Genomic DNA, 24065 nt, shown 5'->3' with positions numbered 1-24065 from the left:
GCATTGCAGGAACGTGAGGCCCTTTTGAATTCCACTGCCTTGTTCTCGTACTGTTTGGGGCTGGTCTTTCTTTTTAAATGGTAGAGTATATGAGACACCCATACTCATCTTTTCTTCTCTATTACTATAAGGTCATATCTCAGGCTCTCCACCATCCCAACTGAGCTTTGTTCTTTCCTTGTTGAAGCTGCTTTAAGTCTGTTGCTCTGACTTTTGTATCTAGCTCTCATCAACTACAGATTGCTGAGGAGCTTTATACTAAGGGAGACTGGACAAAAGACGCTACAGACGTGAACACCCAGGCTGGCCATTGGGAACAAGCCCACAAGGTAGAGATGGGTGGAGTTTATGGTAAGAGAACTCTGCCTTAGTGGCAGTGTGGCCTCATTCCTGGGTCTGTTTCTCCTCTTTGCTTGGCTCCCTGAAAGTTGACAGAGAGAACCAAAAAAACAGTCTGAGCCACTTTGATGTATACCTGAAAAATATTTCCAGAAGCAGAGGCAAGAATGAAGAAATGTGGTAAACGAAGATCCTTGGAAAGACATGATAGAGTGGCAAGAATAAATTAACTGCTCCTATTCCCTAGGGGCTCAGAACAGTGTTTAATTTTTGGCCGTTCTAAGAAGGGTGGAGAGGGAACAGACTGTAAAGCCAGCACTGCAGACTGCACTAAGCCAGTCACTTGCTTCTGGGTAGTGGAAGTGTGATTCTGTCAAATGCAAAGTGCACTTTTCTTTTTTTTGGAAGCACCAGAGCTTGTGATGTATTTTATTTGTAAATATGTATTACATCTCTAGAGAAAGAATCCCAGGATTTTCCCTCCGATGTGTTGTTGTCTTGCTTCTTCATGGTTCATGATGCCAGCTGAGGTTGTCAGTACAATAAAACCAAACCGGTGGCTGGGCGTGGTGGCTCACGCCTGTAATCCCAGCACTTTGGGAGGCTGAGGTGAGCGGATCACGAGGTCCAGAGTTCGAGACCAGCTTGACCAATATGGCGAAACCCCGTCTCTACTAAAAATCCAAAAATTAGCCAGGCGTGGTGGCAGGCGCCTGTAGCCCCAGCTACTTGGGAGGCTGAGGCATGAGAATCGCTTGAACCTGGGAGATGGAGGTTGCAATAAGCCAAGATCCTGCCATTGCACTCCAGCCTGGGCAACTGAGTGAGACTCCATCCCAACAACAACAACAAAAAACCAAACTGGCTGGATGGGAGCAGATTATTCTGCCATTTTTCTAGATCTCTGAGTTACATGTCGAATCTGGGGCTAATCACTCCACACTTGTTTAGCCTGCCTGTGAGGTTCACAACAATTTTCCTAGCTCTGTGTGATCATCAGTGATTTCAAATCCGCCCAATGTAACCATATTTCATCATCACAGTTAGAAACCGGACAATGACTTAGGGGCACAGCCTAATAAGAACCTGGTGTTTGTCTCTCTTTCTGGCATTGCTGATGCTCTTGAGAGCATCAGCCAGAACATTCATGTGCACCATTGTGGAGGCGCAGAAAGATGGCAGAAAGAGCAAAGTGAACTTTTCTTAAGCAACTGTTATAAATGCCAATCGTGGAGTCCGATGCCGAGGGTGATCTTGCTCAGTTTTTGGAGAGGCTGTGATTCTCATAATGTAGCTGGGGCTCAGGAGGAGGTGGTGAGCACCAGGAGCCCTCCTGGCCCTGTCAGCATAGGACTTCGAGGCTCACTCCTCCCTTCCCCTTCGCAGGCCCATTCTCCTTCCTCAGGAGCAGCTGGCCTCAGGGAAGGCATAGGTTTTTCCAGACGTTTCTGGATCCACGCCGACAGTGACGTGGTCTTCACAGGGCTGCCTGTCTTCCTTTTTATCTCTGTGCTTTTCTGTCACTTCGTGTCTGTTATCCTTAAACCTGTCACTTTTTCTCCCCTCAACCCTGTCCTTTCTCTGTTTTGTTTTGTCTTGTTCCTTTTATGAAGGGAAGTGTGAAGTAAGAAAACTTTTTCTGCCCCTTCTGTTTCAGCTCCTTTGAATTTGCTTTTGAACTCTCTCGGCTGGCCCTCAAGCACAAAACCCCCGAGGTCCATCTCAAATACGCTATGTACCTGGAGGATGAGGTATGGGTGTGATTTAGACCCTGACTGCAGAGCCCTCTTGTTCCATCCCCTAGTGCACTGCTGCCTGGTGTGCAGACCCCGGTCTCGTGGCTGCCTGTGATGCCAGTCTCCTTCCCATCACGCACGGCTGACTTTCTCTGTAGGGTAAATTGGAAGAGGCTGAAGCTGAATTCATCAGAGCTGGTAAAACCAAGGAAGCAGTCCTCATGTGAGTTACCCCATACTTTCCTTAATCCTGTTTCCCCAGTCCCAGTCCCAGGATCTTTCATGATTATCTTGACCTTCATTCAAACCTAGAACAAATCAGTGTTACACCCCTCAGTGACATGGCTGTTTCTCTCCTAGAATTGGGACCTCAGTCCTATACTCAGTCTCTCCTCTGTCCCCATCTGGGGGCAGGTTTGTCCATAACCAGGACTGGGAGGCAGCTCAGCGTGTGGCCGAGGTTCACATGAGGTGCTTGTGGGACAGGCTCGGAGGGCCTTGGAGGAGAAGGACTTTCAGAAAGCAGAAGGGCTGCTGCTCCGGGCCCAGAGATCAGGCCTGACTCTCAATTATTATAAGGCGGGGCACTCGACTCAGGGCCATGAGGGGAAGGGGAGAGGGTCTGAGAGCCCACAGAGAGCCACACTGACCCCTGGTATGAAGAAAGATCAGGGAGGTTAGTGCGGGGGAGTGGGAAGACAGGAAAGAGGAGGGAGAAGAGAGGTCTAAGGACCCAGGGGTCCGTGGGCCAGGGCACCCGTGTGGCAGTGGGAAGCTGTCATGCCTGCCTCTGCCCTCTTGATACCTGGAAATCTGAGCAGGAGGCTGGATTATGGAGTGATGCGCTGCGGATCTGCAAGGACTATGTGCCCGGCCAGCTGGAGGCTCTGCAGGAAGAGCATGAGCGGGAAGCTACTAAGAAGGGGGCCAGGTATGAGGCAGAGGTCCAGCAGCAGTGGCAGGGCTGGGAGGGTCATGAGGCGTGCACAGAATAGAGCACGCTGCCCCCCCATGCCTAGTCCCAGTGCTCTAATCTCCACAGGGGTGTGGAGGGACTCGTGGAACCAGCTTGACACTGGGAGCAGGCTGGAGAGTACAGTCATGCCGTGGACTGCTACCTCAAAGTGCAAGACTCTGGAAACAGCGGCCTGATGGAGAAGTGCTGGATGAAGGTGAGGGCAGCAGGCTCTTTCTGGCCCTCCTTCTTCCTAGGCCTCCATTCACACTCAGCTTTCCTTCTCACATCTGCATCTGTCTCCTCTGTGTCTTTTCCTTTTCAATCAGGTAGCAGGAATCTGTGGAGTGCCTGCTGGATGGTAGAGCCAGAACCTCTGAAGGCTGTTAAGCAGATATAAGACAGAGCCCTGACAGCTAAAAGTTAGGGGAGTTGGACTAACACATGGCTCAGTTAATATCATATTGAAGTAAAGACCAAAGTACATGACTTAGAGTTAGGTATTATGGTGAGCAAAGAAAAGTCAAACTTGTGTTTTCAAAGTGATTTTTACAACTTTAAAAATCGTTGGGCTGGGCACGGTGGCTCACGCCTGTAATCCCAGCACTTTGGGAGGCTGAGGCGGGTGGATCATCTGAGGTCAGGAGTTTGAGACAAGCCTGGCTAACATGGTGAAACCCCGTTTCTACTAAAAATACAAAAAATCAGCCGGGCATGGTGGCCAACGCCTGTAATCCCAGCTACTCGGGTGTGGTGGCACATGCCTGTAATCCCAGCTTTGGGAGGCTGATGCAGCAGAATCACTTGAACCTGGGAGACAGAGGTTCAAGTCTCCCAACTTTGATCCTTTTTCTTTTTTGAGACGCAATTTTCCTCTTGTTGCCCAGGTTGCAGTGAGCTGAGATCACGCCACTGCACTCTGGCTTGGGCAACAAGAGTGAAACTCTGGCTGAAAAAAGAAAACAAATCATGTCTTGATGTGCTATCCTTTCCAACTTTGTTCCTGGAGTATTACTTAATTCATTTTTCTAAAATACCATTCTGTTGGCTTCTGGTCAACAACCTTCACAGTGATGACCCCGTGCCATCTATATATTGTCCAAAATGCTTTCATTCTCTTAATGGCCCCAGACAAGGCTTTTAGAAAACTCTGTACTGCATTGTGGTGTGTGTGGTGGCGTGAGCCTGTAGTCCCAGCTACTTGGGAAGCTGAGGCAGGAGAATCACTTAAACCCAGTAGGCGGAAGTTGCGGTGAACTGAGATCACGCCACTGCACTCCAGCCTGTGACAAAGTAAGACTCTGTCCCAAAAAAGAAAAAAAAAAAGAAGAAGAAGGTTTTGGCCTGTTTTATTAATCTTTGTTATAGCCTGAATAGATTCCTTGTACATTTTTTGTTTATAGTGAATTAGCCCTGGAGAATTCAGTCACGTCTGGATGACCTGACAGAATAAATGTTCCAGACTTGGAAAATGAGACTGTAGATTCTGGGTTAGAGTGATCCTCTAAGGTCATTTAATTTCCCTCTCTGACATCTCTTTTCTGTCCCAGTGCAATAGCAGCTAGGAAATGTGTCAAGCCTTAGATTTAGGAAACCGTGTGTCTCAAATGTTCTGAGAGTACCTACTTAAAATATCCTAGCTTTCTTTAGTTTACTTGATCTTGTATTCTAGTTTGTGGTTTGGGACATTTAACCCCATACCTGGACTTCTAGGGAGTGACTGGCTCTAGAGAAAAGGCTTGTAGAGCAGAACAGGCCTCTAGGAAGGCCTGCGTCTTTGAAACCTTGCCTCATACTCCCTACTTAATGACAGGCTGTCTAGCCCAATCCTAGAAGAGTCATAAAGGAGTTTGGCTGTCAGAATAGAGCCTATGGACAGCTGCAGGGAGGGGCAGCAGATGCTACTTTGGGTGTGGCTCAGAGAAGAGACCTAAGCAGCATGCACACTGACTGCTGTCAGCTTTACCTTGGAAAGCCCATTGTTATATCACATGAACTCACAGCCTGGAGGCAGAAAACTCTGGCTGAGGAGAGCGTCTGGTTGAAAAATGGCACCAATTTGGGGGATGGACATCCCACTGCCATCATGTATCAGCCTTTTATTATTATTTGTTTTTTTTATTTTGGAGCTTTGGATGCTGTTTTCTGGGAAGCAGAGCTGGAAGCAGGTGCCAGCCAAGATAAACTCAGAGGTATGTGATGTAGCCCTCCCTTGAAACTCACTGGTCCCTGCTCCTGAGGCCATAGAAACTCCTATACTTTGGGTCAGGGGAGGAGCTGGATGTGGGGAGAGGGAAGCAGAGACAGTGCCCATGGATGTCTTCCTATAGGTCATTATAAATCCTTTTCCTTCAGTTCATTTCAACAGACCTTGAGCACCTATTATACATGGCAGTGTAGTAGACATTGAGGAAGAATAAAAAACTATCCCCACTTTCTAGGAGCTTAAAGTGAAGTGGGGGAGACAGAAAGACACATAACTTCAAGGAAAGAGAATGTGTTAAGAGTTAATAGATGTATAAATGTTGCTAAAGACATGGGAGGTGGACAGCATTTTGAACTAGGGGCTCTATAAACTGCCATCTGGGAGAGCTCAGGTTTGAGTGTGCTTCAGAGGAAGAGGGATTTGGAAGGTGGTTGGGGTGAATACACTGGAAAAAAGGCATGGGAAAGGGAAGAGTATTGGATATGTTTGAGGAGAGATTGTAGTCCTATGAGGACTGCATTCACCAATCTGGATGGAATATAGAACTGTAGGGACTCAGAGCGAGAAAAGGTTGAAAAGTTGACAGAGCTTACATTGTAGTTTTGAATGCCAGGCTGAATACTTTGTATAAATACGACTCTGTACAGTTTGAAAGATATCAAAGATTTTAAAGCCAGGCAAAAATGTGCTTAGATCTGTGCTTTAGAGCAATGTTTCTTGAACTTTAGCATGCATATGTATCACCTGGGGGGTCTTGTTAAAAAGCAGATTCTGATGTAGTAAGTCTGGGGTAGGGATTGAGTTTCTACAGTTCTAATAAGCTCCCAGGTGATGCTGCTTCCCTCGGACCGGGACCACACTTTAGAGTGAGGCTTTAAACACCTCCAGCAAGCTTTTATTATAATTCTCTGGCATAGCTAGGCAATTTGAATGGTTTAGTGGGAAGAAGGGAGGAAATAAAAGGATAAGAGCAGTATGGTGAAAAAGAGAACATAGCCGGGTGGGGGGCTCACGCCTATAATCCCAGCACTTTGGGAGGTATAGGCGGGTGGATCACTTGAGGTCAGGAGTTCAAGACCAGCCTGGCCAACATGGTGAAACCCCGTCTCTACTAAAAATACTAAATTAGCCAGGCATGGTGGTGTGCACCTGTAGTCCCAGCTACTGGGGAAGCTGAGACACGAGAGTCACTTGAACCCGGGAGGTGGAATTTGCAGTGAGCTGAGGTCACGCCACTGCACTCCAGCTTGGGCAACAAGAGGGAAACTCCATCCAAAAAAAAAAAGAGCATAAATTCCTCAAATGTTTATCCCACCCCTCTCCCCCCATTTGCACTCCTCTGTACACTATTGATACAGTCGTAAGTGGAAGAGATGGAAGTATCTGCTGTCAGGGATGTGAAAGTGGAGGCGGTCTTGGGGTGAACGTTTACATGTGGAAGGTGATGCAAGACTCCCTTGCAAAGGAGGGAGAAGGGAATGAGTCTATTTTTCTTTATGCAAAGAGTCAATCATAAACATTATTATCATTTTCTATGAGGACTACATTCATCACGGCATTTCCAGTGCCTAGTATACTGCCTGGCATATTAGTAAGTGCTCTGTAGTTGTTTGTGAAATGAATAAAGGACTTCTCAATTTTAACCCTGAATGACTCACAAGATGATGGTGTTTTAAACTACATAGGCAACATTAGACAGGAAAAGTTGTGAATGTGGTGGGAGGCAGAAAATCAACTATTGTATTGGAAGTGCTTGTAGAATTTATGTGGAGATATTCATCAAGCATCTCAAATTAATGGCCGAGACCTGTGATGTTCAATATTGTATCCACTAGTCACATGTGACCATTTAAATTTTTTATTTTTGAGACAGGGTCTCACTCTGTGACCCAGGATGGAGTATGACTCACGGCTCACTACAACCTCGAACTCCCAAGTTCAAGTGATTCTCCCATCTCAGTCTCCCAATTAGCTGAGACTGCAGGCCTATGCCATCATGCCTGGCTATTTTTTGTGTTTTTTTGATAGAGACAGGGTATTGCCATGGTTCCCAGGCTGGTCTCAAACTTCTGGGCTCAAGCAATCCACACACCTCAGCCTCCCAAAGTGCTGAGACTACAGGCGTGAGTCACCACACCTGGCCGTAAATTAATTAAAATTAAATAAAATTTAAAATTCAGTTTCTGGCTGGGCAAGGTGGCTCACACGTGTAATCCCAGCACTTTGGGAGGCTGAGATGTGTGGATCACGTGAGGTCAGAAGTTGGAGACTACCCTGTCTCTACTGAAAATACAAAAATTAGCTGGGTATAGTGGCATATATCTGTAGTCCTAGCTACTTGGGAGGCTGAGGCAGGAGAATGACTTGAACCTGGGAGATGGAGGCTGCGGTGAGGATGGTGCCACTGCACTGCACTCCAGCCTGGATGACAGAGCAAGACACTGTCACAAACAAACAAAGACAGCATACACAGAACCCCCAAAGCTAACTGGGTCACTCTGCTAAAAGTAACTAAGCACACAAAAGTTCTCTGTACCCTACTGTCTGCAGCAGCATTTTCAAACCTTTTTTGACTCTCAGACTTCTTTCACTCTCATAATTTTGTCAACCTCCTTAGGAACGTAAGTATTTTGTCCATTTTTTCATAACATGTAAGTTATATTAGATAAATTTTATTTTAAAACAATCACTCTTTATAATTGGAAAGTTATTTTAACATCATCTTAAGGTATAAAGTCAAATGTCTACTTTTTCTTCTGTAACAAGTGATGCATGATATTTAATTGACTTTCAGTGTATTAGGTATGACAATTTTCACAACAGTTGGGTATGAGAAATGGCAAAGGTTTTGTTTTTGTTTTTTGTCTATATCAAACATAATCTGGTTTAAGCCTCCCTTTACTTAGGTTGGCAAAAAATGTCCAACCTTTGTGTTGTATAAGAATTCCAGAATTACTCAGGAGGCTGAGGCAGAAGAATCGCTTGAACCCAGGAGGCGGAGGTTGCAGTGAGCCGAGATTGCACCACTGCACTCCAGCCTGGTGACAGCAAGACTCTGTCTCAAAAAAAAAAAAAAAGAGTTCCAGAGTTTCTGCAGTTTATCCAGAGTAGAAGTGGGTCAGGCCCTTAAGCCACAGGGATAGCTCTTGCTTTTCTTCTTAGCCGTCTGAAGGCAAAAACTGTGTCTCAACTCCTCTCTGCCAACTTCGGTCTCCAGGGTCTTTGCTAAGGTCCCTAAACTGCTGCATCTGGGCTCTTAACACCAGAAGGGCTCCAGGACCTCCTACCCAGGGTCCTCCTACCCAGTGTACCTGAGGCTTCAGGACTGCTGGCATTTCAGGGAGCCAGCTTCCTTCCTGTCTCAACCCTCTGGGACACTTCAGCTTAAAATTTTCCCCAGATCTAGACTTATTTGAGGGTTGGCTTTTTGGTTCTTGACCATTTTTTCAGCCCTGAAAAACTAACTCCCTGCTGTGCTTTAGGAGTTCCAAGACCCTATGAACAAAGGCCTGGCTACCTTCTTTGGTACAGGGAAGCATGAATCTACTTTCTTTGTCAGAAAGATGCAGCAATAAAAATATAGTGTAAATTACTTAGGAAGTCACTCTGCCTCATAAAACAACAACTACAATTTCTTACTACATATTTATGTAATAAAAATTTTTTGTTCACACACATTTTTATTAAGGTACAATTGAATACCTTAAAATGCACAGATCTTAAGTGTATAGGGTGATGAGTTTTGATAAATTTATATACCCATGTAACTAAAACCCCGATCAAGATATGCCTTAGCCATAGCCCTGAATGGAAACGACCCTCATGCTGTTTTCTAGTCTCTGCCCTCCTCTCTGCTCAGACACAACCTCTGTTCTGATTTCTATCGTCATGGATTAGTTTTACCTATTCTTTTTTTTTCTGAAGAAGTTAAAAGTTAAATTTAAAAATGTCTTAGAACAGGCAGGCGCTCCCCTTTGAGAAAGAACCAGCCCCGCCGCAGCCTCTCCAGCTCCTAGCTCGCGCTCTCGGCTCTCCTGCCTGCCCAGCTGCGCGGCGGAGCGGAGCGAGGCCCGGCCTGCGGGCTCCCGGAGCCCCCTCTCCGTCCTTCGGCGCTGCGTGTAGGCCGCGCCCTCAGGCCCAGTCCGTGGCGGCCCCGGCGGCCCCGGCGGGTGATGCCAAATACAGCCGTGAAGGAAAAGGTGCTGCTGATGGGGAAGAGCGGGTCGGGGAAGACCAGCATGAGGTCGATTATCTTCCCCAATTATATTGCTCGCGACTCCCGGCGCCTGGGGGCCACCATTGACGTGGAGCACTCCCAAATCCGATTCCTGGGGAACCTGGTGCTGAACCTGTGGGACTGTGGCAGTCAGGACACCTTCATGGAAAATTACTTCACCAGCCAGCGAGACAACATCTTCCGTAACGTAGAGGTTTTGATTTGCGTGTTTGACGTGGAGAGCCGTGAACCGGAAAAGGATGTGCATTATTACCAGCCATGTCTGGAGGCCATCCTCCAGAACTCTCCTGACGCCAAAATCTTCTGCCTGGTGTACAAAATGGATCTGGTTCAGGAGGATCAGCGTGACCTGATTTTTAAAGAGCGAGAGGAAGACCTGAGGCGTCTGTCTCGCCCGCTGGAGTGGGCTTATTTTCGAACGTCCATCTGGGATGAGACGCTCTACAAAGCCTGGTCCAGCATCGTCTACCAGCTGATTCCCAACGTTCAGCAGCTGGAGATGAACCTCAGGAATTTTGCCCAAATCATCGAGGCCGATGAAGTTCTGCTGTTCGAAAGAGCTACGTTCTTGGTTATTTCCCACTACCAGTGCAAAGAGCAGCGCGACGTCCACCGGTTTGAGAAGATCAGCAACATCATCAAGCAGTTCAAGCTGAGCTGCAGTAAATTGGCCGCTTCCTTTCAGAGCATGGAACTTAGGAATTCCAACTTCGCAGCTTTCATCGACATCTTCACCTTAAACACGTACGTGATGGTGGTCATGTCAGATCCGTCGATCCCTTCTGCGGCCACCCTGATCAACATTCGCAATGCCAGGAAACACTTTGAGAAACTGGAGAGAGTGGATGGCCCCAAGCACAGTCTCCTTATGGGCTGAATAGTCCCAAATGCTCTTTCTGAAAATGCTGAATTGCCTTTTTTGTTTGCATCCTTTATTTTTAATATTCATAATGTCGCGTGCTTAAAAGTGGGCTTTGAAGTGTGTGCTGCTTTCTCCTTTCGTCTTTCTCCCCCGCTCTCCAGTCTTTAAACCTTGGATGCTACTTACTCAGCTACCCAGTGGAGCTTGAAGCTGGCTTTTCTGAGAAGATGGTTTGGTGTAACACTAAAGTAGGTGGCTCATGTGTGTTCTGATTACCTGGGTATAATAGATATGCACATCAAAGCCTTTACCAGTATCTTCCTGTATTCCGTATCAGATTGCAAAGATGGAACGTTACTATTTTATCAGCAAGGTATTAAAATGCATTTATAAATTCTTCTTGGCTTCATTCATGAATAAATGTGTTAGCAATTAAAAATATATATATATCTTAGAACAAATAAAAGTGTAAAAAGCAACATACCAAAACTCATGGAATGCAGCAAAAACAGTTAAAAGGGAAATTTATAGCAATAAATGTTCTATGCTTTGAATGTTTTGTCCTTTCAAAACTCAAATCTAAATGTTATCCCCAGTGTGGCAGCATTGTGAGGGATTCTTTTTTTCTTTTTTTTGTTTTATTATTATTATACTTTAAGTTTTGAGATACATGTGCAGAATGTACAGGTTTGTTACATAGGTATACACGTGCCATGGTGGTTTGCTGCACCCATGAATCCATCATGTACATTAGATATTTCTCCTAATGCTATTCCTCCCCTAGCCCCTCCATCCCCCTGACAGGCCCCAGTGTGTGATGGTCCCCTTCCTATGTCTGTGTGTTCTCATTGTTCAATTTCCGCTTATGAGTGAGAACATGCGGTGTTTGGCTTTCTGTTCTTGTATTAGTTTGCTGAGAATGATGGTTTCCAGCTTCATCCATGTCTCTGCAAAGGACATGAACTCATCCTTTTTTATGACTGCATTGTATTCCATGGTGTATATGTGCCACATTTTCTTTATCCAGTCTATCATCGATGGTCATTTGAGTTGGTTCCAATTCTTTGCTATTGTGAACACTACAATAAACACACATGTGCATGTATCTTTGTAGAATGATATATAATCCTTTGGGTATATACCCAGTAATGGGATTGCTGGATCAACTGGCATTTCTGGTTCTAGATCCTTGAGGAATCGCCACACTGTCTTCCACAATGGTTGAACTAATTTACATTACCACTAACAGTGTAAAAGTGTTCCTATTTCTCCACCTCCTCTCCAGCATCTGTTGTTTACTTTTTAATGATCACCATTGTAACTGGCATGAGATAGTATCTCATTGTGGTTTTGATTTGCATTTCTCTAATGACCAGTGATGATGAGCTTTTTTTCATATGCTTGTTGGCCGCTAGTTCTGCCTATTCTTGAACCTTGCAAAAAATAGAATCATACAGTATATATTCTTGTGTATCTGACTTCTTTTGCTAAACACAATGTGTTTGAGATTCACACATGTTGTTGACAACAAATTTTTTTTTTCCCCAAGACAGAGTCTTGCTCCGTCACCCAGGCTGAAGTGCAATGGTACAATCTCGGCTCACTGCAGCTTCCACCTCCCAGATTCAAACCATTCTCCTGGCTCAGCCTACCAAGTAGCTGGGATTACAGGCATGTGCCACCATGCCCAGATAATTTTTGTATATTTAGTAGAGATGAAGTTCCACCATGTTAGCCAGGCTGATCTTGAACTCTTGACCTCAGGTGATCCACCCCCCTCGGCCTCCCAAAGTGCTGAGATTATAGGTGTGAGCCACTGTGCCCAGCCCATCTTTTTCATTTTAGTCACTCTGGTGAGTCTGTGTGGTATTGCACTGTGGTTTTAATGTGCATTTACGTAATGACTAATATTAGTGTGCAGTTTCTCATGTTTATTGGCCATTTGGAAATTCTCTTTTGTGAACTGCCTGTTCAAGTCTTTTGCACATTTTTAATAATTGAGTTATCAGTGTTTCTTTTACTTAACTGATTTGTAGGAATTCTTTGAATACTATGGACATGAATCCTTTACCAGATACTGGTATTTAAAATAAATTCTACCACTTTATGACTCACTTTTTTATTTACAGTGGTGTCTTAATGACCAAAAGTTCTAAATTTTAGTGAAATCTAATTTATGAAGTTTTGTTGTTAAGATTAGTGTTCCCCTCCCTACCCCCACCCCCACCCCCAGTGCAAGAAATCTTCTCTTACCAAGACCTGGAAGCAACCCAAATGCCCATCAGTGATAGACTGGACTAAGAAAATGTGGCACATACACACCATGGAATATTATGCAGCCATAAAAAATGATGTTTGTGTCCTTTGTAGAGACATGGATGAATCTAGAAACCATCATTCTCAGCAAACTGACACAAGAACAGAAAACCAACCACCACCTGTTTTCACTCATAGGTGGTTGATGAACAATGAGAACACTTGGGCACAGGGAAGAGAACAACACTCACTGGGCTAGGTGGGGGTTGGAGGGGAGGGGAGGAATAGTGGGGGTAGGTGGGGAGGAAGGGGAGGGATAACACTGGCAGAAATGCCCGATGTAGGCAATGGGGTTGGGAATGGGGCGGGGGATGGAGACAGCAAACCACCATGATGTATGTACCTGTGCAACAATCCTGCAGGATGCAGGATGTGCACATGTACACCAGAGCCCAAAATACAATTAAAAAAAAAAAGAAATCTTTGCTTACCACTAGGCCATGAAGGAAGATATCCTTCTGTATTTCTTCTAGAAGCCTTATTTTTTATCTCTTTCACATTTAGATCTATGAACCATCTCAAATTATTTTTGCGTATGGTGTGGGGTAGGGGTCAACACTGCCCTCCTCCCCATGTAGATACCTAATTCTTCCAGTAGGGCAGGAACTGGGATAAAAATGAGTGAGGTACTCACCTTGAACACAAACTGTAAGGAGCACCGAAAACTTAATAATCGAGATATTTAGTGAAACATTCTTGGCTGGGCACAGTGGCTCATGCCTGTAATCCCAGCACTTTGGGAGGCCAGGATGGGCAGACCATGAGTTCAGGTGATTGAGACCATCCTGACCAGCATGGTGAAACCCCATCTCTACTAAAAATACAAAAATTAGCCAGGGGGTTGGGGGGCAGTGGCGTGTACCTGTAATGCCAGCTGCTTGGGTGGCTGAGGCGGGAGAATTGCTTGAACCTGGGAGTCAGAGGTTGCAGTTAGCCATCATTGCACCACTGCACTTCAGACTGGTGACAGAGCAAGACTCCATCTCAAAAAAAAAAAAAAACCAAAATAGTTAAACACAATACCATTATCATGCCAAAAAATTTAACAGTAATTTTGTAATACCATCAAATACCCTTCACCATTCACATTCCAATTATCACCTGGGTGCGGTAGCTCACAACTGTAATCCCAGCACTTTGGGAGATCGAGGCAGGAGAATTGCTTGAGGTCAGGAGTTGGAGATCAGCCTGGTCAACATAGTGAAACCCTGTTTAAATTAATTTAATTGGAAACAATACAAAAATTAGCTGGGTGTGGTGGTGTGTGCTTGTGGTTCCAGCTACTAGGAAGGCTGAGGTGGGAGGATCACTTGAGCCTGAAGGGAAGAGGTTGCAGTGAGCCTAGACAATGAGAACACTTGGGCACAGGGAAGAGAACAACACTCACTGGGCTAGGTGGGGGTACTGCTCCACAGTACTCCAGCTTGGGTGATGGAGCCAGACATTGTTTCAAAAAAAAAAAAAAATCTAATTGTCTCTTAAGTGTTATAAATTATTATTTACAGTCTGTTTGTTTAATTAAAGATCACAGATTGAAATGGATTTGTGTCTCTTAACTGTCTTCTAATTTGTAAATTCTCAATCTTCATTCCTTTCTTTTATTTTATCCATTTATATGTTGAAGAAATGGGGCCAGGCATGGTGGTTCACACCTGTAATCCCAGCACTTTGAGAGGCTGAGGCGGGTGGATCACTTGAGGTCAGGAGTTCGAGACCAACCTGGCCAACATGGTGAAACCCTGTCTGTACTAAAAATACAAAAAATTAGCCAGACATGCTGGCATGTGCCTGTAATCTCAGCTACTTGGGAGGCTGAGCCAGGAGAATCGCTTGAACCCAGGAGGCAGAGGTTGCAGTGAGCTGAGGTTGTGCTACTACTGCACTCCAACCTGGGCAGTGAGCAAGACTTCATCTCCAAAAATAAAAAATAAATAAAATGAATAATTTTTTTTTTTTGTAGAGTTGGAGTCTCACTATATTGCCCTGACTGGTCTTGAATTTCTGGCTTCAAGCAATCCTCCAACCTTGGCCTTTCAAAGTGCTGGGATTACAGGTATGAGCCACCATACTCAGCCTATATGTTATTTTGTAAATGATCCTGATTCCTGAAAACACAATAGATTTTTCTATATTGACTTTCTACCTAGAGATTTTGCTAAATTTACTTATCAATTCTAATTATCTATCTGTAGATGTTTTTAGATATTCTACACAATTATATTGTCTGTAAATAATAATTTTATTTCTTCCTTTCTCATTCTTATACCTTTTCTTTTTCTTGTTTTATTGCATTGACTAGGACCACCTGTATAATGTTCAATGGAGATGGTATACTGGGGATTCTTATTTTTTTTTTTATGTAGAGGAAAGTTTTCAAGAATTTACCATTTATGTGTAATGTTTGCTATATGTTTTTTGCAAATACTCTAACAAACTAAGGAAATTCCCTTTTATTTCCAGTCTGCAAATAGTTTTAGTATAAATGGGTGTTAACTTTTTTTTTTTTTTTTTTTTTTTTTTTGAGACAGAGTCTCACTCTGTTGCCAGGGCTGGAGTGCAGTGGCATGATCTTGACTCACTGCAACCTCTGCCTCCTGGGTTCAAGCGATTCTTGTGCCTCATCCTCCTGAGTATCTGGGATTTCAGGCAAGCACCACCACCCCTGGCAATTTTTGTATTTTCAGTAGAGATGGGGTTTCATCATTTTGGCTAAGCTGGTCTCAAACAGCTGACCTCAGGTGATCTGCCCTCCTTGACATCCCAAAGTGCTGAGATTACAAGCATGAGCCACTGCGCCTGGCCAGGTGATAAATTTTATCAAGTGATTTTCACGTCTCTATGTGAGATGGTTATATGGTTTTCTTGTTTATTCTATCAATGTGCTGAATTACACAGAGTTTTGAAAATAAAACAACTGTGAATTCTTGGAATAAATATAACATGTTCATGATGCTTTTGTTTGCTTTCTTTCTTTTTTTTGAGATGAAGTCTCACTTTGTCACCCAGGCTGGAGTGCAGTGGTGCAATCTCGGCTCACTGCAACCTCCGCCTCCTGGGATCAAGTGATTCTTCTGACTTAGCCTTCCTAGTAGCTGGGACTACAGGTGCTTGCCACCAGACTCGGCTAATTTTTTGTATTTTTAATAGAGACAGGGTTTCATCATGTCGGACAGGTTGGTCTCGAACTCCTGACCTCAAGTGATCCACCTGCCTTGGTCTCCCAAAGTGCTGGGATTACAGGCATGAGCCACTGTGCCTGGTGGATGCTTTTCATGTATTATTGGATTCACTTTGCTGATATTTTGTTTAGGACTTTTGTATCTATGTCCAGGAAAGAGATTGACTTATAGTTTTTCTTTTAATATTGTCCTTATGAGATTTTAGAATCAAGGTTATCCCTGCCTCCTAACATAGAAGAAGTAATTCCTCTTTGTCATCTCATTGGAATGAGAGACACCCCTAACACAAAATTCTAAAGGTTTTTGATGTTTTATGCCAGGAACCTGGGATAAAACCAAAGTATTCTTTATTATAACAAACACACATATATGAGAGAAAGAGAGAGAGAGATTAAAAAATAGACTCACAAAATTGTCAGGGCTTAACAAATCAGAAATCCTTAGGGCATACCGGAAACTCATATAAGAGTTGATGTTGCAGTTTTCAGTCTAAAATCAGTCTAGGCTAGGCTAGAAACTCAGGCAAGGATTTCCCATTGCAATCTTGAGGCAGAATTCCTTCCTCTTCAGGAAACCTCAGTCACTGTTCTTAAGGCCTTCAACTGATTGGATGATGCCCACCCACATAATGGACGTTAATCTGCTTTAGGGTGTACTAATTCTAAAGGTTAAGCACATCTGAAAACTACTTTCACAACAACACCTAAACTAGCTTTGGAACAAACAACTGGGCACATAGCCAAGTTGACATGAAATTAAGCATCATAATCCTATGTTTTCTTCTGAGAGTTTTATAGTTTTACAGCTCTTATATTTAGGTCTTAGCGTCATTTTGAATTAATTTTTGTAGATGGTGTGAATTAAGAGTCCAACTTCATTGTTTTGCATGTGGCTTTCTAGTTGTCCAAGCACCATTGGAAGAGACTGTTATTTTCCTATTGAATAGACTTGTTACCCTTATTGAAAATCAATTGATTTGTAGATATAAGGATTTATTTCTAGATTCAATTTGATTTCATAGATCTATATGTTTATCCTTAAGCCAGTACCACACTGTTTTGATTACTACAGCTTTGTATGTTTTAAAATCAGGAAGTATGAGTCCTCCAACTTTGTTCTTTTTCCAAGATTATTTTGACTATTTAGGGACCCTTGTAATTCCATATGAATTTTATGACCAGCTTTTTCGTTTCTGTCAAAAAGGCTATTGAGATTTTGATAGGGATTATTCTGACTCTGTAGATTGCTTTGGGGAATATTGCCATTTTAACAATATTAAACATTCCAATCCATGAACAAGGGGTGTCTTTCCATTTATTTAGGTCTTTAGTTTTTCAACAATGCTTTGTACCTTTCAGTGTACAATCTTACACCTCCTTGATTAAATTTATTCCTGAGTATTTTATTCTTATGGATGCTAAAAATGGAGTTGCTTTTATTAGCTCTAATAGGTTTCTTCTGGTTTCTTTCAAATATTCTGTAGGTAAGATATGTCTTCTGTGGACACAGTTTTACTTATTCCTTTCTAATTTGGATGGCTTTCCTTTTTCTTGCCTGATTGCTGTGGTTAGAACTTCTGTACAATTTTAAACAGATGAGGCTTCACTGGGGCAGTGATCTTGAATTCTAGACCCACTGGGGTGAAGGACCTGCTCTAGTGTCTCTACCGGGCATGAATTCCACCCCCAGGGCTTTTCCAGGCCCACACAGCTTTGGGTAGAGGTTGTCTAACCTGTTGAAAGTGAGGCAATGGTCCCCCTTTTCAAAACTGAGGTGGCAGCCCCGATGATCTCTGAATTGCCTTCCAGGTTACTCTTCCCTTGTCTTGAAGAATAGTGTATGTTTGTGGCTGAAGAGCTCTACGGTCCCAAACTGTAAAATTCCAGAAGACCAACAGCTTTCCCTCATTCCCTCCCATCTCCTGCTTCTTCAGTTCAACCTGGCAGTTCTCCTGCTATGGTGACTAAGTCCATGTTTCACACATATACTGATCCCCTTATCAAAGGGTCACTTGGCCACACCTTTAGTGTTCTCTTTGAATACATGTTCTTATTTTTTTATTTTTATTTTTTTGCAATATGAATAGGCTGATAATTTTTCAAATCCTTAAATTCTAGTTCTGTTTTGCTCAATAATTCCAACTTCAAGTCAATTCTCTCTTCTCACATTTTACTATAAACAGGAGAACCAAGGCACTTCTTCAAAATTTTACTTAGGAATCTCATTAGCTAAATATCCAATTTTATGACCCACAAGTTCTACTTTCCGTAGAGCACTAGAACATAAGCATAATTCAGCTAAGTTCTTCACTGCTTTACAAGGGTCACCATTTCTGTTTCCAATCATATGTTCCTTTTTTCCCTGAGACCTTGTCAGAATGGCCTTTACTGTGCATATGTCTACAAACATTCTGTTTATGATTGCTTAGATATTCTCTAAAAAGATGGAAGCTTTCTCTACAACTCTCCTCTTTTCTTCCTGAGCCCTCAGCAGCATCATCCTTAATAGTTCATTGATGGCAACGTAGGCTTTTTCTAGCATGCATCTCAAAATGCTTCCACCCTCTACTCATTATGCATTTTTTGGTGTATGTTGCAGCAGTACCCTCACTTCTTGGTACCAATTTCTATCTTAGTCCATTCAGGTTTCTATAATAAAATGTCATAAACTGGGTGGCTTATAAACAACAGAAACTTCTTTCTCACAGCTCTGGAGGCTGGGAAGTCCAAGATTGGGTGCCAGCATGGTCAGATTCTGGTGAGGTACTTCTTCTGGGTTGCAGATTGCCAACTTCTTACTGTGTTTTTACGTGGTGGAAAGAGTGAGAACTATCTCTGGAGTATTTTTTTTTTTGAGACAGATCTCTCTCTGTTGCCCAGGCTGGAGTGCAGTGACATGATCTCAGTTCACTGTAACCACCTCCTCCTAGGTTCAAGCAATTCTCATGCCTCAGCCACTTGAATAGCTGGGATTACAGGCATGTCCCACCACACCTGGATAATTTTTGTATTTTCAGTAGAGACAGGGTTTTGCCATGTTGGCCAGGCTGGTCTCAAACTCCTGGCCTTAAGTGATCCACCCACCTCAGCTTCCCAAAGTTCTGGAGTTACAGGTGTGAGCCACCGTGCTCAGTCCTCTGGAGAATTTTTTGTAAGAACACTAATTCCATTCAAGAGGGAAACCCCTTATGACCTACCTAATCACTTCCCAAAGGCCCCATCTACTAATACATCTCATTGAGGGTGAGGATTTAAACAAATGAAATCTGGGGAGGACATAAACATTGGGTCTGTTGCAATGTCCTTTATCATGCTAAGGAAGACTCCTTCTATTCCTATTTGGTTATGTTTTTTATCATAAATCACTGTTGGATTATGTCAAATGCTTTTTTCTATATCGATTTATATGATCATGTGATTTTTTTGCTTCTTTAAGTTATTAATGTGGTATATTACAATGATTTATTTTCTTATGTTAAAAAACCTTTGCATTTTGGGGAAAAATCCTGTTTTCACTACTTCTATTCAACATTGCTTTGAAAGTTCTAGGCAGACCAATTAGGCATACCATGAATAGTTTGCTTTTCTTTGACTGAAAATTTCCCTATTTCATCTTATATTTTGAAGGGTAGTTTTGCTAAATATAAAAGTCTAAGAGCCGTGTGCTATGGTTCATGCCTGTAATCCCAGCACTTCAAGAAGCCAAGACAGAGGGATCATTTGAGGCCAGCAGTTTGAGACCAGCTTGGGAAACATACTAAGATCCCATCTCTCCAAGAACTAAAAACAAAAAAACAAAAAAACAAAAAAAAGGCTGGGTGTGGTGGTATGCACCTGTAGTCCTAGCTACTAGCTACTCAGGAGCCTGAGACAGGATGATTGCTTGAGCCCAAGAGTGGTTGAGGTTACACTGAGCTATGATTATGCCACTGCACTGCAACTTGGGCAACAGAGAGAGACCTGGTCTCTAAAAGGAAAACAAAATCTAGGTAGGCAGTTATTTTAGCACATTAAAGGATGTTATTCTATTGTTTTCTGGCTTCCAATATCCCTAAAAGATATAAAGCGTTCATCTTATTCTTCCTTTGAATATAATTCGTCTTTTAATTTTGCCTGTTAAGATTCATTGTGTGGGTGTTCAGCATTCTGTAATGTACTTAAGTTTAGGTTTTCTTTGTCTTCGTGCTGCTTCATAACACTTCTCGCATCTAATGCTTTCTCAGTTTTGGAAAGCTCTTAGCTATTCCCTTAAAAAAAAATAGACTACATTTTAAAGCCATTTTTAGGTTCACAGCAAAATTGAGCAGAAAGTACAGAGAGTTACCATATACTCCCTGACTTTTAACTTTCAAATACTGTTTCTGCTCGCCTTTCTGTCTGGGACTCCTATTCTGTCTCCCTTTCCTTCTGGGACTCCTATTACTCTGTCCCATATGTCTATTGGCTCTTATATCTATTTTCTTTCCATGCTTCATTATGGATATTTTCTCCAGACATTTCTTCAGTTGTATCTAATCTTTACCCCTTTCTGAGTGCTTTATTTCTTCTCTTCTGCAATTTCCATTAGATTTTTTATTTTTTAGTTCTTGGCCAAAATTATCCATCTTGTCATCTAATTTCTTGTATATTTAAAGCACATATATTTTAAAAATCATGTTTTGTTACTCTAATATCTGGATTGCCTATGAATTTGTTTTTATTCCCCAGGTTTATCTCTTAGTCTTCAAGCATTCAGTCTTGTCTTCTAGTAAGCATAGCAATTTTTGATTTAATACCAGAGAGTTTATATATAAATTTGAAGAGAAAAATTCAAGGTTCTGGATAAAGTTACTTTCCTCCAGAGCGTAGAGCTATTTTAGCTTCTGGCAGTCATTCAGATTAGGAATCATCTCAATCCAATAAAGGATTGAATTTATCAGAGGCTGAGATTCCATTTTTGAGCCTGGTTTATTTCAGGTTTATTTTTACTCCTAAGTATAGCCCTTTGGGGTCCCAACTGAAAGCCGGTGATATTAGGGCCCTCAATTCATTTTTTTCTTCATCTATCCCCATAAAACTGTGAAATTTCAATTTAGCTGGGCTTATTTACCTCCACTTCCTTTTTCTCTGGGATCTTGGCTCCTCTGGTTTTTGATCCCTTGATATGTCTCTAGTGACTTTAAATAGATATTTTCAAACAGATATTTGTCCAACTTTTCCTGTTGTTTTATTCGAAGGGTTCAAACCACTACTATAAATTGAAATCCCAAACTGGTGCTTTTTTTCTTTACATTTTTTCCCTTCTACTAGTTTGGAGGTTATTAACTCTGTTTCTATTCTTTTAGTGGTTACTCATCAGAATTAAATATGTGTACATATCCATTCTTTATTCAGAAATATTTTATCAATGATAAGTCCATCCATTTCAGTACTTCGCATTCTTATTAATTTCTGGAAGTAAGATTTGATTCTTTTTTCAAATCTGCTAGATCACTTTTTATGGGCTTCTGTTTCTAACAAATTTATTTATACTTGTATTTTATTTCTTTAAATATAATATGCATAGGGGTTTTCTAATCTACATCTGATAATTCCAATACCTGACATCTTTGCAGGTTTGTTTCTGTGCTTGTGCTTATTTTTTTAATAGTTAACATTTCTGAAATTGGGGTACGTCTTACAATTGATGGTACTTAATTTAATTAACAGTAGTTTTTTTTCATTCTACTAGCATATAAATTGATGGTATATTTTATAATCAGTAGCATCTTAAATTTAATAAAATAGAATATTTGTGGGGATTTTGAAGCCTAAGATAAAGATTTTCCTCAGAGAGTATTTCATTTACTTTTGACTCTGGCACCACCAGTCCAGGAGCATTTTAAATTCATGGCTTGAAGAGTTTTTGGGACAACTCAGATAATGTGAACTTGAGCTGCCAAATATACAGAAGTGAGCCTTAGTTATGGCTTCCCAGAGACTTCACCCCAGACGCCTGAACTTCTCAGTGTGAAAGCAACTTTCTTTGCGGTTGCCTGAGGTTAGGAGTGAGTGGTAGATTTGTCAGTTTGAGGTTCCGTTTTAATATGGGAGGGTGTTCTACTGGTTTAAAAAATTTTTGAGAGGCCGGGCATGGTGGCTCACACCTGTAATCCCAGCACTCTGAGAGACTGAGGTGGGCGGATCACTTGAGGTCAGGAGTTTGAGACCAGCCTGGCCAACACGGTAAAACCCCATCTCTACAAAAAGTACAAAAATTAGTGGGGCATGATGGTGCATGCCTGTAATCCCAGCTTATCTGGGAGGCTGAGGCATGTGAATCGCTTGACCCCGGGAGGCAGAGGTTGCTATGAACTTAGATTGAGCCATTTCACTCCAGCCTGTGTGACAGAGGGAAACTCTATCTCAAAAAAAAAAAAATTTTTTTTTTTTAAATTTGAGACATACTAATGTATACATTTGTGGGCTATAATGTGATGGTTTGCGGCATGTTTACATTGTGGATTGACTAAATCAAGTGAATTAACATCTCCATGTCACTTACCTGTTTTGTGTGTGACGGAAACATTTAAATTCTTCTCTTTTAGCAATTATGCCTATGGTTTATTTTTCTGAAGTTTGCCTTAAGGAGTTCTCTGCTTTAGGTTACAAAGATTTTCTCCTATCTTTTTTTCTATGTTCCAGTCTTACATTTCACATTTTAGTTTTTAACATACTTGGAGTCTACCTCTATATGTGGTATTAGGAAGTGACCCAATTTTATTTTTCTCTATAGTGAGCCAGTTTTCCCATAACCATTTATTTTTTTTTTCTTTTTCTTTTCCTTTTTTTTTTTTTTTAAGACAGGGTTTCACTCTTTCAGTCAGGTTGGAGTGCAATGATACCGGCTCAGCTCACTGCAACCTCCACCTCCCAGGCTCAAGTGACCCTCCCACCTAAGCCTCCTGAGTAGCTGGGACCACAGGCATGTGCTACCACGCCTGGCTAATTTTTTGTATTTTTTGTAGAGATGGGGTTTCCCCATATTGCCCAGGCTGGTCTGGAACTCCTGAGCTCAAACAAGCTGCCCGCCTTGGCCTCCCAAAGTGCTGGGATTATAGGCGTGAGTCGCTGTGCCCAGCTCTCATGACTGTTTGCTAAACAATCATTTTCCCATTGATTTATGGAACTCCTTTTATTATAAAAATTTGCCATGTATACATAAGTTTGTCTCTGAGCTCTCTATCTGTTCCATTGGTCTATTTGTTCCTGTTTTTATTTCCTACAGCTTTGTCTTAGTGTTTCATATGTTTGCTATTTGGTACAGCAAGTCACTCCTTTGCTCTTCTTTTTAAGGTTGATTTAGCTATTAGTAGACCTTTATTTTGTTATATTAATTTTAGAGCATTTAACAAGTTCTTGAAACATTCCAAATGAAATATGAATTGGGAATGCATTAAAATATTATTTAAGCCTGAGCAACATAATGAGAGCTTGTCTCTACAAAAAATAAAAATAAAAATAAAAAACATTAGCCAGGTGTGGGGTCATGCACCCGTAGTCCCAGGTACTTGGGAGGCTGAGGCAGGAGAATTACTTGAGCCCAGGATGTCAAGGCTGTAGTCAATCATGCCACTGCACTCCAGCCTAGGCAATAGAGCAAGACCCCGCCTCAATAAAGAAAGAAAGAAAGAAACTGAAAAAAAAAGTCTATATACAGACACACACACACACACACACACACACACACACACACACACACACAGTATATACATATAATTTAATTTGGCTGGGCGTGGTGTCTCACGCCTGTAATCCTAGCACTTTGGGAGGCCAAGGCAGGTGGATTATGAGGTCAGGAGTTCAAGACCAGCTAGGCCAACATGGTGAAACCCTGTCTCTACTCAAAATACAAAAATTAGCCAGGCCTGGTGGTGCACATCTGTAGTCCCAGCTACTCAGGCAGCTGAGGCAGAATTGCTTGAACCCAGGAAGCGAAGGTTGCAGTGAGCCAAGATCACAGCACTGCACTCCAGCCTGGCTGACAGAGCAAGACTGTCTTAAAAAATAATAATAACTTGGGGAATAATGACATCTTTGTAATTTCAAGCTATTCCAACCAAGAACTTGGACTATCTCTCCATTTATTCTGATCATCTTCTGTGTCTTTTATTAGCATTTTATAGTTTTCCACATGGAAGTCTTCCGTATTCTTGGTTTACTTAACACCTTGCTACTTTTATCATTTGTTATTGCTATTGTGAAGAATATCCTTTAT

At 42.3% G+C, this 24065-nt stretch overlaps 2 protein-coding genes across 2 annotated transcripts in view; both read left to right on the top strand.

Annotated features, from left to right (window-relative positions):
* LOC105717933 (intraflagellar transport protein 172 homolog) overlaps positions 1-24065 on the top strand; it is a 54600-nt gene that overhangs the window by 23115 nt on the left and 7420 nt on the right. Inside the window, 8 exon segments of the mRNA XM_064363773.1 lie at positions 224-351; positions 1969-2090; positions 2234-2298; positions 2490-2539; positions 2542-2654; positions 2897-3006; positions 3118-3247; positions 5160-5222. Coding sequence (XP_064219843.1) covers positions 224-351; positions 1969-2090; positions 2234-2298; positions 2490-2539; positions 2542-2654; positions 2897-3006; positions 3118-3247; positions 5160-5222 — 781 coding nt within the window.
* On the top strand, positions 9409-12442 carry LOC135269661 (ras-related GTP-binding protein A-like). Its single transcript, XM_064363925.1, has one exon. The coding sequence runs from the start codon at positions 9409-9411 to the stop codon at positions 10348-10350; it is 942 nt and encodes a 313-aa protein (XP_064219995.1). The 3' UTR covers positions 10351-12442.

The sequence above is a fragment of the Aotus nancymaae genome, unplaced genomic scaffold (assembly GCF_030222135.1).
Source record: "Aotus nancymaae isolate 86718 unplaced genomic scaffold, 86718_ANA_hifiasm-v0.15.2.pri h1tg000057l, whole genome shotgun sequence".
NCBI classification, from domain to species: Eukaryota; Metazoa; Chordata; class Mammalia; order Primates; family Aotidae; genus Aotus; species Aotus nancymaae.
This window is presented reverse-complemented; position numbering and strand designations above follow the sequence as displayed.